The sequence below is a fragment of the Sorex araneus genome, chromosome 4 (genome assembly GCF_027595985.1).
Source record: "Sorex araneus isolate mSorAra2 chromosome 4, mSorAra2.pri, whole genome shotgun sequence".
Classification (NCBI taxonomy): domain Eukaryota; kingdom Metazoa; phylum Chordata; class Mammalia; order Eulipotyphla; family Soricidae; genus Sorex; species Sorex araneus.
The window spans coordinates 35,992,964-36,005,666 of record NC_073305.1 but is presented as its reverse complement, the minus strand read 5'-3'; the positions used below and the strand labels follow the sequence as shown (position 1 = coordinate 36,005,666).

At 55.1% G+C, this 12,703-nt stretch overlaps 1 protein-coding gene across 1 annotated transcript in view; it reads right to left on the bottom strand.

Annotated features, from left to right (window-relative positions):
* ITGA9 (integrin subunit alpha 9) overlaps positions 1-12,216 on the bottom strand; it is a 327,700-nt gene extending 315,484 nt beyond the window's left edge. Inside the window, exon 1 of the mRNA XM_055137107.1 lies at positions 11,936-12,216. Within this exon, the coding sequence (XP_054993082.1) occupies positions 11,936-12,120 (185 nt within the window). The 5' untranslated portion in view covers positions 12,121-12,216. The remainder of the gene's footprint in view (positions 1-11,935) is intronic.
* Positions 12,217-12,703: the final 487 nt, after the last annotated feature.

Here is a 12,703-nt window from a genome sequence, read left to right as displayed (position 1 = left end):
TTCATGGGAAAGTAACATAGAAGCCAACTTAGTTCAATAAACAAAAACATTAACACAGAAGGCTCAACTAGCAACAACAGCTTAGTAAACCCTCAGGCAGGGACTTAACATCCTCATGCTGAGATAAAACTATTTTCACTAACTTCCTTTAACTAAAATATTTTTTGATAACTGCCTTAGCTATTTAGTTGTAACAAGAAATATAAAATAAATCATTTTGTGCCTGCAAGGGGGAAGGCTTGGGGGCGGAGGGTTAGGAAAATGGGACAATGGTGGAGAGAAGATGATGGGATCCTCTTGGGATATTTAGATGCCTGTAACAAATGTATCATGAACAACTTTGTGAAACATAGTATATGAGTAAAGAGGAAAATTTTTAAAAAGTGGGAGTCAAAAAACATACCAAATCAGGGTTCTTTCAGATGTAAGAATGATGATGTCTTTAAAGCACCTTGATGGTACTTGATACGGAGGAGGTTTTTCCACGAAATGGTAGGGTGCCAGTTATCAGTCCAAAGACTCAGCACCCAGTTCTGCTTAGAGTTTGTATAAGGCCACGTTGATGGGCGACAAGAGACATACATACATAGGGATGAGCCAAGCCAGCTAAACTCCTTCTACGTCAGCTGCCAACCCCAGAAGTTAGACACAGATCCATGAGAGAGCCCAGCTGAGACCAGAAGCGCCATCCAGCTGAGCCCAGTCTACAGTCCCATTCACAGAATCACAGCCAACAAACGGTCTCTGGCTTAAGCCTCTGAGTTCCCGGTGGTTTGTTATGCAGCACTCCCATGGCTAGGGGAAAGAGAGCCACCAAGCAGAAGCACGAAAGAGAACTGGGAACACCGACGGCACCTCTGCAGCCCACCAACCATTCCTGGGCTCAACCCAGTGATATAAAATAAATTCTTCTGTGCCACAAGGGGGAAGGCTTGGGGGTAGGCGCGTTAGGAAATGGTGAAGGGAAGGTGACTGGGATTGTGTTGGGATATTGAATGCCTGTAACAAATGAATCATGAACGATTTTGTAAACCATGGTATAAGAGGGGAAAAATTTTTTAAATAAAATGGGAGTCATGAAACATACCAAATCAGGGATCTGTCAGGCGTAAGAATAATGATGTCTATAAGGCATCTTGATGGTACTTGGTACAGGTCTTTCCAAGCAAATGCCCCACTCGCCATACTATCTCTCCTGCCCTGAGCACCACAAGCTTTTTAACAGAGAGCATGCCAGGGAAGAGGCAGATGAGGGGTGGATGAAATAGCTCGGAAATGTGTACCAGCTCTTCCAAGCCAAGAGACCTTGGGCATGTACCCTGACCCCTCAGGACCAGCCTTTCCTCATCTCTAAAACAAAGACGATGCCCCAGGCCCTGCTTACACCACCCAGAATGATGGGGAGGCGCCAAAAGAAGCCTCAGACAGCAAAAGACATGGGGGCTAGGGGCCCGTGCCCCGGGATGGTCTGACTTATGAGAGGGGGCTAGTGTCCTCCTTCCTTCACCAAGGCCAAGAAAGAGGGAAATGCTCCCCCAAAGCTTCAGGGGCCCTTTGACCTTGGAGACCTGATCCCTTAGAGACTGGCAGGGGGATCAGGGGATCAGCTTGGCTGAGAAAACCACCTGAGCTCTGGTCACCCTCTGCCACCTCTTTGGAGTGTAACCTTGAGTTTGGCATCTGCAGTCAGTGCTCCCATCACACATCGGAGTGACTGAGCACGGCACCTGGGCACAGGAAGTGTCAGCAAGCACCAGCAGTTCCCTTCACTCTCTGCCACTGCACTGCAGTAAAAGCCCTGCAAGAGCTGTGTCACAGGGTAACCTGCGGGACAGAACACCCAGCCACAAGGAAGCACAGGCCGGGGCACGGTCCCACCTGGGATGCCCCTAAACCCTCCCTGCCCCTGCGGGGTAGTGAAGGGCGCACTGAGGCCGCAGTGCCAGCCAGGGCCTCAGACCTCAGCGCATGCACCAAGACATAGCTGCAGTGGAGGCCTGGCCCAGGGCCCATCCTGGCCTCCCCAGCCAAGAACAGCGCGTGAGCCTTGAATCTACAAGCGAGGGGAGCTGGGGAGAGCCCTGCTGGCTCCGGGTCGAGATCAATTTTTTTCTCTAAGAATAACATCACATGAGGCTGACACCCAAGGACAGTAGATACAAGGGCCAGGGGGATTGCCCCATAGCTGGAAGCCTGCTTCATGAGCGGAGGGGAGAAGGCAGATGGAATAGAGAAGGGATCACTAAGAAAATGATGGCTGGAGGAACCAGTTGGGATGGGAGATGCATGCCAAAAGTAGATAATGGACCAAACATGATGACCTCTCAGTGTCTGTGTTGCAAGTCATAATGGCCAAAAGTAGAGAGAGAGTATGGGGAATATTGTCTGCCATGGAGGCAGGGGGAGGGTGAGAAAGGGGGGGTATACCCAGGATATTGGTGGTAGGGAATGTGCACTGTGGAGGGATGGGTGTTTGATCATTGTGAGATTGTAACCCAAACATGAAAGCTTTTAACTATCTCATGGTGATTCAATAAAATTTTAAAAAAGAAGAAGAAAAAAATAAATCTAATAGCTAATAAAAGCTTTCAAAAAAAATTTTTTTCTCTCTAAGAAGAAGAGAGTGTTTCTTTTGGCGGACACCCTCACTGCCCCCTCAGAAGGTGAGCCCGACCGCCCAGAGTATCCAGAGCCTAGGGTGGCCGCTCCACCTGGCGGGGGCGTGGCCTCCCTCCTGCTGAGAGGGGGTGCCCAACCCTGGGGTCCACACCCTTGCAGATAAAGCAGACAGGGCATAAATGCACATGGCAAAATGCAGCTGCCTATAATGCAACCACACTTCACAGGTCTTGTGTAAGAAGAGCTGGGTAATTTCTGTATTGCATTTGCACTCTAATTCTCTCTGGGGCGTGGGGCGCCTCCCAAGTGGTGCTCAGAGGCGCAGAGGTCACTCCCGGTGACACTTGGCCCATTAGCCTGACAGTCAGTACTAAGGCCTGAGGATGTGGTGCTGCTCAGGCCCTGTGGTGCTGGGACCATCAGGGCCACCCCAGCAGGGCTTGGGGGCCTCCAAGGTGGCACCTGGCAATACTGGAGTGGGGAGTGGGAGTGGGGGAGGTTTTGTGCAACTCTGAGATCAGGCTTGGGCAGGGCGTGCGCTTTACACTATATCTGTAGTAGCTCCCAGGCCTGGGAACTCTCATTTTGATCAATGAATGTACTGAAAGCAAAAATAGCATCTAGAGTCTGAGGGCTCTAAGTGAGGGGGAGCCTAAGTTTGCAGCTCAAAGTCACAATGGAATTAACAATGCGCAAGCACCAAGGGGTGTCGCATCTGAGTTCTCAGCTGTACAGGTATCTCTTTTCATGCCTCCAACAACAGAAGGAGGAAGAAACCTAGAACTTCCACAGAAGCAAGAATCAACACTGAAACCACCCGGGAAAGCTGCCAAGATCTCGGCGGACTCCACTCCTCACAAGCATCCGAGCCCCCCTCTTGGCCGCCATGCCCTTGCACAGGTGGCCAGTTTCCTTTGGTGGCACAGAAATCACAGATGTGGTGGTTGCTGCAGGATCGGGGCTTCAGCAAAGGCGGCACAAAGGAAAACCACAAACAGTCTACAACTTCCACTCTGGGGTCCGTATGGACGAGAAGAGGTGGTGCCATGAGCTTCTCGCCGTCCTCTGATGCCCAGCCTACAGGTGTGCCCTGCACACAGCCACGCTGGGGGTGCATAGGAAGCAGTGCTCTAATATGAGACAGAGAGGAAGTGGAGGGAGAAACTTCTGGATGTCTACACACACACACACACACACACACACACACACACACACACACACACACATACCCCACGGGGGAATGGCCAAGAGAGGTCACTCAGGTCATTTTAGGTTCAGGCCTGGGGAGACAGGAGTCACCCTCTTCTGCCTAACATTAACCCACTGGGGCAAAAAGTCTGACGCGAGGAAGTTAAATGGAGTCGCAGCTGCGTCCTAAACACTGGCTGTCCTGAAAACTTCCTTAAACAGAGCTCCCTTTGCTTGTTTGGGGGCCACACCCAGCAGTACTCTGGACTTACCCCAGCTCTGTGCTCGAGGATCACTTCTGGCGGTGCTCAGAATACATGTGAGGTACATGTGAGAAAGAACTCTGGCCAGCCAGTTCTAATCAGGCCAGCAAGGCACGTGCATTCGCCATGTATTATCTCTCTGGCCAGCTTTAACATTAAGTGGGGAAATCCAAGGCTTCTTAGTAGAGCAAGGGGTTGGAGAACATGGTAACAAAGGCCGCCCAGGAGGGTAGGATGGAATCACACAGAACATTCCAGAAGGCACCATCTTCCCTTAGCACACATCTGTGTCAGCCTCAGGCAGGCAGGGTGTTCGTAGAGCAGATTCTACAAATGGGCTCAGTAGAATCATGGGGTCCCTGACCACTCCATGATCACACGCCTCTGGAAAGCGTGGTGCTTCTTCAAAGGGCACCGCACAGGGTGTGACTGTTCCTATCTTTCTAACACCTTTCCAACACAAGGGCGGGGCAGAATCTTCCAACAGGCGCCTCACGAGCAGACGAGATTTCATATCAGTCCCACCACTATCACCACTATCACAGGGCGAATAGCACCTGTGCCCTCCTTGGTGAGAGGCGCTCCAGGGCGCCAGCAGGAACTGTGCTGGGACAGAAGCAGCAGCAGGTAGACCGTGAGAGAGCGGCAGGGAGCAGGCAGGCGGGAAGGGTCACCCGCTGTGGCTGTTGTTGCTGCTGCAGGAAGATCAGTTCTTTGTTCTCCCCAAGAGCAGAGATGGAGGGTCAAGTGGGTCTGGGGTACCAAAGGCTCAATTTCTTTCCCACTCTTGGATTTCACTTTCGCTTGCTGAGTTTCCCTTTGTCAAAAGGGAAGGTCATGATAAAGCATTTTATTCTGCCTTGGTGGGTCGCCAAATCCACTTGGCTTAAAGGATTTGTGGTTCTCAAGGTACCAGGAGGAGGTCTCGCTGCTCCCTCTAGTCGACAGCGCATCAACTGCTGGGGGGTGGTGACAGGCAGAGACGCCCCATGGTCACAGCTGCAAAAATGCTCCAGGTTCAGCCTCTGGCCCAGTTTCAAAGGCCCAGAAGCCGAATGCGACCTGCACGGAGGATCCCAGATGCAGAGATCTTCCTAACTGCCACTCCCAAATGCAGCCACGCGTGGCCACTGCCTCCAGCAGCTAGCTGCATTGAGGGCTGCAGGGAACAGCCCAGCTACAGCCCTGCCGAGGCCACCACCAGCACAGACCCTGACTCCACAGAGGCTAATCCTAAGGGGGTGACAACAGCCACTCCCGCCCCAGCTGCCTACTGGGCTCACTCAGACAGTGCTCGCCCAGGCCAGTCTGCTTCCGGCACTCCCTTGTTCCCCCATAATCTGCCTTCTGACCTACCCCTCCAGCAAGTGTATTGCACAACCCCTGTGTCGTTGCTCCCTTGGGAACAGACATTCATGGGACGCGAGCGTATCACCAGTGTGCAGGGTGTCAAAGGTGAAGGTAGGCCTCGGACAAGGCCTGAGGTGGGACGCCCCACCCCGCACCCTGAGCCAGGGGGCTCTCACCCACCAGGCTGCCCCAGCTGAAGAGCACTCAGCCCGGGAAAGCACCCCCATTACGATCTCCTGGAATACCTGATTTCAATTCTGTTTCTGAGAGTGCCGCAGATGGAACCCGGACCTCACTCATGTGAGGCAAAAGCATGACTGCTAAGCCCCAGGTGCAGCCCTGGATTTCTAGTACAAGTGTGTTTGTCTTTTGAGTGGAGGGGGCATCTCCCTAGCGATGCTCAGAGAGCCCAGAGGTGCCTCCCCAGGATCCTCAGGCAACCGGGCCTGCAAAGTGTGTGTGGGGGGGGGGGGGGGGAGGGAAAGGTGCTCAAGCCCAGCAGTGCTCGGGGCCTCTGGGGCTGTCTCGAGCACTGCTCCGGGGACCATGTGGTGCCAGGGTCAAACCACAGTCAGCTGCATGCAAGGCAAGTGCCTTAACTCCTGCCCATTTCAATTTGTTAAAGTTGCATGTTACTCCCTAGAGAGCCGATGATTTCTAAGAGCAGGGCAGACAGCAGGAAGGGGTTATGAAGAGACAATTTCCTGGGTGTGGTGGGGGGTGCGGGGCCCTCCACTCGTCCCTCCCACTCCAAAAAGTCGGGGACTGTCTGAGAAGAGTCGAGACCTTCTTGTTCTGGAAGCTTCTCCCCTGGGCAAGCCAGTTGCCTCTGCCCCAGCCTGCGTTCAGCACCAGCTCAGGAAACAGCACCCTCACCCGGTTCCCCACATCTCCAGGCAAACACCCTCAGGAGCCCCAAGAAAGGCTTTCCGGGCTCCCTGAGAGCTTGAAGGATGGCTTCACAGGGCCAGCAAGAAGCAGAACTGAGGCTTAAAAGGGCAGAAAATCCCAAGCAGGAAGAGGAGCTCTTAGTTGCTGCCATGGAGCATGGCACATAAGGGCTGGTAGGGCGGGAGGGCAGCTGAAGCTGTGCCACCCTCACTGCTGTGTCCCCATATGAACCCTGGAGGATAGGCACACAGGGTCTGTAATTCCGGGGTCCTGAATCTAAACGCCTTCTACTTTCACAAGGGCCTCTCTCTCCCCTCCCGCTTCCCCAGAGGGAGCCCAGTTTTGCCTGAAACACAAGATCACAGCCTCTCACCCATCAGGCTGAGTTTCTTCCTCCCTCCCTTCCTCCCTCCCTTTTTCCCTCCTTCCTTCCCTCCTTCCCTTCCTTCCTTCCTTCCTTCCTTCCTTCCTTCCTTCCTTCCTTCCTTCCTTCCTTCCTTCCTTCCTTTTGAATCACTGTGAGATACAGTTACAGACTTACAAACTTTCCTAATTACGTTTCAGTCATACAATGATCAAGTACCCATCCCTCCACCAATGCCCATTCTCTACCACCAATGTTCCCAGAATCCCTCCCCACACCCACCCCAGCCCCCCAACCCCACCTATGTGGCAGGCACATTCTCTCTCTCTGTCTCTCTCTCTCCTTTGACTGGATTTTTCAACCCGAATCCATCCCTGTTAAGTCAAAGCAGACTCTCCAAAGTGTGATGGATGGAAAGAAAGATCTGGCCTGGGTGGCTGCCCCCGCTTTGCTTTCAGCTAGATTTAATCAGCATCCTCATTTGATTGGTAGGTTGGCTGTGGGGTGGGGGTGTGTGATCCACACCCAGCGGTGCTCAGGGACTATGCTCTGTGCTTGGCACTGACCCTTCATAGTGCTGAGAGGAACCAGACGTGGTGTTACAGAACAAACCAGAATAGGCAGCGTGCAAGGCAAGTGCCTTAGTTTCTGTACAACCCTCCACCCCTCACCCTGTTTGTTTTAATACTCAAATAGACCAATAATGGGTTGTTTTTTTTTAATTCCCTTCTATTACCTCTTGATCACTATATAGCCTTTTGTGGGGAGTTCGTTTTGGGGCCATACCCAGCTGTGCTCAGGAGTTACTCCTGGTTCTGCCTTCAGGGATCACTCCTGGTGGGCTCAGGACACCATATGGGATGCCCAGGATCAAACCCAGGTCAGCTGTGTACAAGCAAAGTGCGCTACCCACTGTGCTATCTCTCCAGACCCTATATAGCTTTAAAATACTGATCTTTGCTCTAAACCAGCTCTGTCCAGAACTTTCTGTGATGAAAACATTGTATGTTGTCCACACAGTAGCCACTGGTTACAGGTAGCCACTGAGCACTGAAAACGTGGCAGGAGAGTACAGAATCTAATCCAGTTTTTGTTGTTGGTTTCTATTGGGGGGGAGTGGGGAGGCCAATGTAGACCACACTCTGTGATCCCTGGGAGTGGGGTGTTACTTCTAACACAGTGCTCATGGGTCACTCCTGGTGGTGCTGGGGAGGCATGCAGTGCCAGGGATCAAACCTTCATCGTGTGTGGAGCATGAGCGCCTGCCCTTTGAGCCAACTCCCCAGTCCTAGAGTTGAATTCTTAAAATGAATTACAGACAGATAAAACAAATTTTATTCATTGGCAATGCAGAACCGTCTAGCCTGTGCTTTTAATTCACAACCTTAATGCAAATTGAGGAGGCTATGTTCTTGGCACTGAACCGCCTGTTATTTCTCACTGAATGATGCTCTTACAACCTTAACAAAGCAAAAAGCCAGTGTGTCTTGCATTTCCGGGAGCTCTCTCTCTCTCTGTCTGAGCCCAGCGGTCTGGATGTGTCCCGGGAGATGGGGCAGGAAGCTCATCATCAGGGAAGAAGCCAGTTCATCCACCAGCTCGGACTCGGGGGCGTCTGGGGCAGAGAGGAAGGAGGGCGGGAGGGTGTGAAAGGGACCACTCTGGGGGTTGGCCACCGGCTGCGCTGCATTTATTTATACAACAGGCTGCTACAGTGTATGTGTGCTGTCTCTGAGGAACCCATCTAGGTCTAAGGGAAGGGGACAGACATCGTCTTTGTCCATGTTCCCTGGCACCTCGTGCCATCGCTCAAAGGGTGCACGAAGCCCCGAGGGTGGCGGTGCAGGACAGGAGGACAGCTCTGGACAGGCAGACAGTGGACAAGAGGAAGTTGAGTCACTTGCATGTTGGCAGCCCAAACGATACAAGTGACATTGATAGCAGTGTATGCCTGGCTGGGACAACCCTCACTGCCCAGGGCACAGTGACAGAGGGAGCTGCAGGCCCAGAACTGGGGGTGTGGGGAAGAAGCTGGGTGCCAAGTTCGGGTCCCGTGCCATCGGAGCACGGATGCTGGCCTCTGTTCTCGTAGTTTAGCAAACAAGGTCTCCACATCCCTACACAGTGCGATCATCCTGCAACCCGGCAGCTGGGCTTGAAGGATCAGACAGGAATGCTCAGTTATGGGACTGGACACTTTCAGTTCACCAGCAAGCCCCACACAGACGCCGGTGCTCTGCACTCAGGCTGCCTCCACACCACGAACCTGGTCCTGCTTCTTGCAAAGCCTCTGCTCACCCTGGCGCCCCTGGCCCCGTCTCTTTCCCTCCATTGCTCCCTTCCATACAGTAACACCCTTCACCGCAAAATCTCAGCATGCAGCAAGTGTATCAGGCCACGCAAGAGTGAGCTACTCATTTCTTCCCAAGCAGAAAGACCCCAGAGGTCAGCTTAATTAACACTTTCCTTCTCCAAAGTTCTTCATAGTTAAGTTTTGGACATATAATGTTGTAGCACCGATCCCACGACCAGTGTCAAGGTCTCTCACCAAGTGTTCCCAGGTGCCTGCTGACTCTGTGGTCTGGATATTCAGCTCTACTCTCCCCCACATCACCGATGAACCAGAGGCCCTGGACCCCTGATCCCCCCACCCCTTACTTTTGTGGTTCCCCATTTGTGAAAATTCCACCCGTGGCCCAGAAGGACTATCCCCGCTCTTGCACACACCAACCATTTCCCTAAAGCCTACCTTCACCTTCACTGGCACTTTGGCATTGGCACAGAAAATGCCTTCAGCCCTCCCTCCGCTCTGACCCAGCAATTCGAAGTCCAGGAATGTACTTAAAGGAAATAATTAAGGATGTCCGCAAGGCTTTCCTTCCAAGGATGTTTACCCCCACTGTTGTTTATAATTGTGAGTAATTGGAAACAACCTTCATGCCCTCAAGGAGGGCCCAGGGACTGGGTTAAGAGACCAGCCATTGGTCACTAAGTCAGTCAACTGTCCCCAGAACCAAATGTGAAGAGAGAGTCAGGGCAGCTGCAGAGTCCCCCAGGGCCAGATGTGATCAGCTGAGGGAGGCAATGCTGGGGGTGGAGGCTCAGCAGAGAGCACCTGCCTGGCCTGTGTGTGCATCTGTGTTCAAAGCAGTGCACCACACACACACACACACACACACACACACACACACACACACACACGTAAAATAAAAATAAAACTGCAGGGACTGAAGCAGTAATACAGCAGGTAGGGCACTTGCCTTGCAGTGCTGACCTAGGTTGGATTCCTGGCAGTCCGTATGGTCCCCCAAGCACCGCCAGGAGTAATTCCTGAGGGTAGAGCCAGGAGTATCCCCTGAACATCACTTTGGTTTTATGTGGTCAAAAAATCAAAACAAATAATAAAAAAAACAACCAGGAGGTGAATATCTTTAATAATTTAGACAAAAGTTTTGACTATAGAATTAAGTCAAGACAATGAGTGCAAGTGGCAGATCCCAGACCGAGGTTCAGTACTTTTACAGGAAGTCTCAGCCCTTGAGAAACAGACTTGGAGGGGAGGCTGGAAGGTCTCTTGCACCAGGAGGCATAGGGACCAGGACTGGCCGTTTAATCTGCTGCAGATAACATTTGCGCTCTAGAGATGATGGCAAAAGGGAGAGGAGAGGAAAAGTATAGGAAATCGATGAATCCAGCACAAGGACAGAAAATACGGAGCTCAGCAACAATGAAGCCAAACTTAGGGCAGGGTGGCAGAGAAAAGGAAAGACAATGTGCTTCATGCACGAAGAACAAGAGACAGTGCAAGTGGCCGAGGCGATGTTCAATCCCAGCACCACATGGTCCCCTGAGCAATGTCCATGTGGGAACCTAAAACTTTTTCTTAAAATGTTTAAGAGATGGGTCGAGGCAGTTAGTTCGAGGTCGGGGCACAGGTAACTCATGTGGTTCCATGCCCAACACCTCAGGGTTCCCCAAGCAGCCCTAAGTGTGGCTCTGAAGGTGCCCAGTATCGCTGATAGTGGTCTCGGGTACCTCGGTCCTATACTGAACTGCCAGCCCAGCTGGACAGCAGAGGCCCGGGGCCCCTAAGCACTGCTCCCCAGAGAAGATGGGGTGGCACAGCAGCTTGCTCAGGACCCAGGGGGACAAGGCACTTAGGACTTGCAGCCTGGAGGCGCCGATTAAAAGGCACCAACCAAGACGGCTCTGTTCTCCCCGGAAAGGAGTGACACCCTTCTTCCCTGCACGGGCCCTGCTCAAACAGACAGGCAGGGGCGTCTTCCCTTGCCAGCTCCGTTCTTGACTTCCCTGGGCCTGGGTCGCCCACAGGAACCCATCCAACGCCCTGGGGACCGGACCGCACACCTGTCCTTCCCGCTCACAGAGCTTATGAAGCCGCCTTCAGATAGCTCCAGCCCCCAGCCCAGAGTGGCCCTTCTACCCACCCTCTGCTCCTTCTGGCGGTTGTTCAGTGCTGGAAGTTGGGGTGGGTGACGGGGAAGTGCCCTTGAGACCCAGGCAGTCTTTAAGAACTGGGTGTCTTGGTGGCAACGTTCCTGACTTAACCATCCTGAATGAAGGGTAAGGGGCCTGTCTGGTCTCAGAACCCCCTCCCTGCCCCTAATGTCCGAGGCCTTGGGTCTACACACCGCAGCTTGGGGGAGGGGCGGGAGTGGGGGTTTAATTCAAGCAAGGATGCTCCGGCTGGCGACTACCGCTTCAAACCCACCGGGGCGGACTGACTCTGGCCACTGGGGCACGACTTCATCTGGGAGACGCTCTCCCAGGAGGGAGCCGGTGGCTGTCCGGTCCCTCTCGTGCTGGAAGACAGAGCAGGGACACGCGCCAGCCTCCCCTTGCGCCTCCCGTCCGGCTGTCCCACTCAGCTGCAGCGCTGAGTGAGGGCGACACTCCAGGGACGCTTGGCTCGTTCTCCAGGGAACTGCATCCCGTTCCCCCCAAAAAAGGGCCTTGGCAGGGAGAAGGGGGTGCGCCCCCCCCCGCGAACGCACACCCTTCTCTCCCCCCGCAGTTCCTGGCGGCCGGGGTTTCCCCCAAAGTTCCCGCAGACCAGGGGTGGAGTGAGGAGGGTGTCTCCCCGCCAAAGTGCGTCCAGGGCGCCCCGGGGTGGCGCGGGGGGCGACTCGGGCCGCGCGCACCGGGCTGCGCGCCGCGGAGGCGTCCGAGGGGGGCCCCGCGGGCGGCCGGCGTGGACGCGGCCGGAAAGGCGGCGGCGGGTCGGGGCGCGGGCACTCACCAGCGCGTGTTGTCGTGGACGTGCTCCAGCACCGCGTAGCCGAAGAAGGACGAGGCGGGCCCCTGGAAGCGCACGGGCCGCGCGGGGTCCAAGTTGTAGGCGCCCGCGGGGGCCACCGCGGCCACGAGCGCCAGCAGCAGCGCGCGGAGCCCCCCGGCGCCCCTCGGAGCCGCGTGGCCGCCCATGCCCGCCGGCCGCCGCCCTCCTCCTCCTCGCTGCCGCGCGGCGATCGCCGGACCCGAGAGCGCTGGGGGCCGCGGGGACGCGAGCAAGGGCGAGCCCCGGGGTGGCGGCCGGGACGTCTGCGCGCTCCGAGCCGGCGGCTCCCGGGCCGGGAGGCTCTGGGCGGCGAGAGGCGCGCCCGCGGGGTGGGCGGCCGGGGCCGCGGGGGCGGTGCGCGGCGCGGGAGCGCCCCCTGCCGGCCCCGACCCGCCTCGGGTCCCCAGGGTCCCCTCCGCACGTCTGGCGACTTCTCAGTCGAGGATCGAAGGCGCGGGGCGAGCGTCCGACCTGCCCACCTGCGGCTCCTGCACGCAGAGAAGCCGCGGAGGCAGCAGCGCCGCCTGGACCACAGCCCTGGGACGCGCGGAGCCTCCCTCCAGCGAGACACTCACTCGGCCTCCCGCACCCGGGCCCCCTAGGTGTGGTCTCCGCCAGAGCAGCTTGGGCATCACCGCGGGGCGGCTTAGAAATGCAGGCACGCTCTGGGACCCGACTCTGCCGCTCTGAAGGTGCCTTTAACTTGTGGCCCCTCGCTCAGGTCAAGTT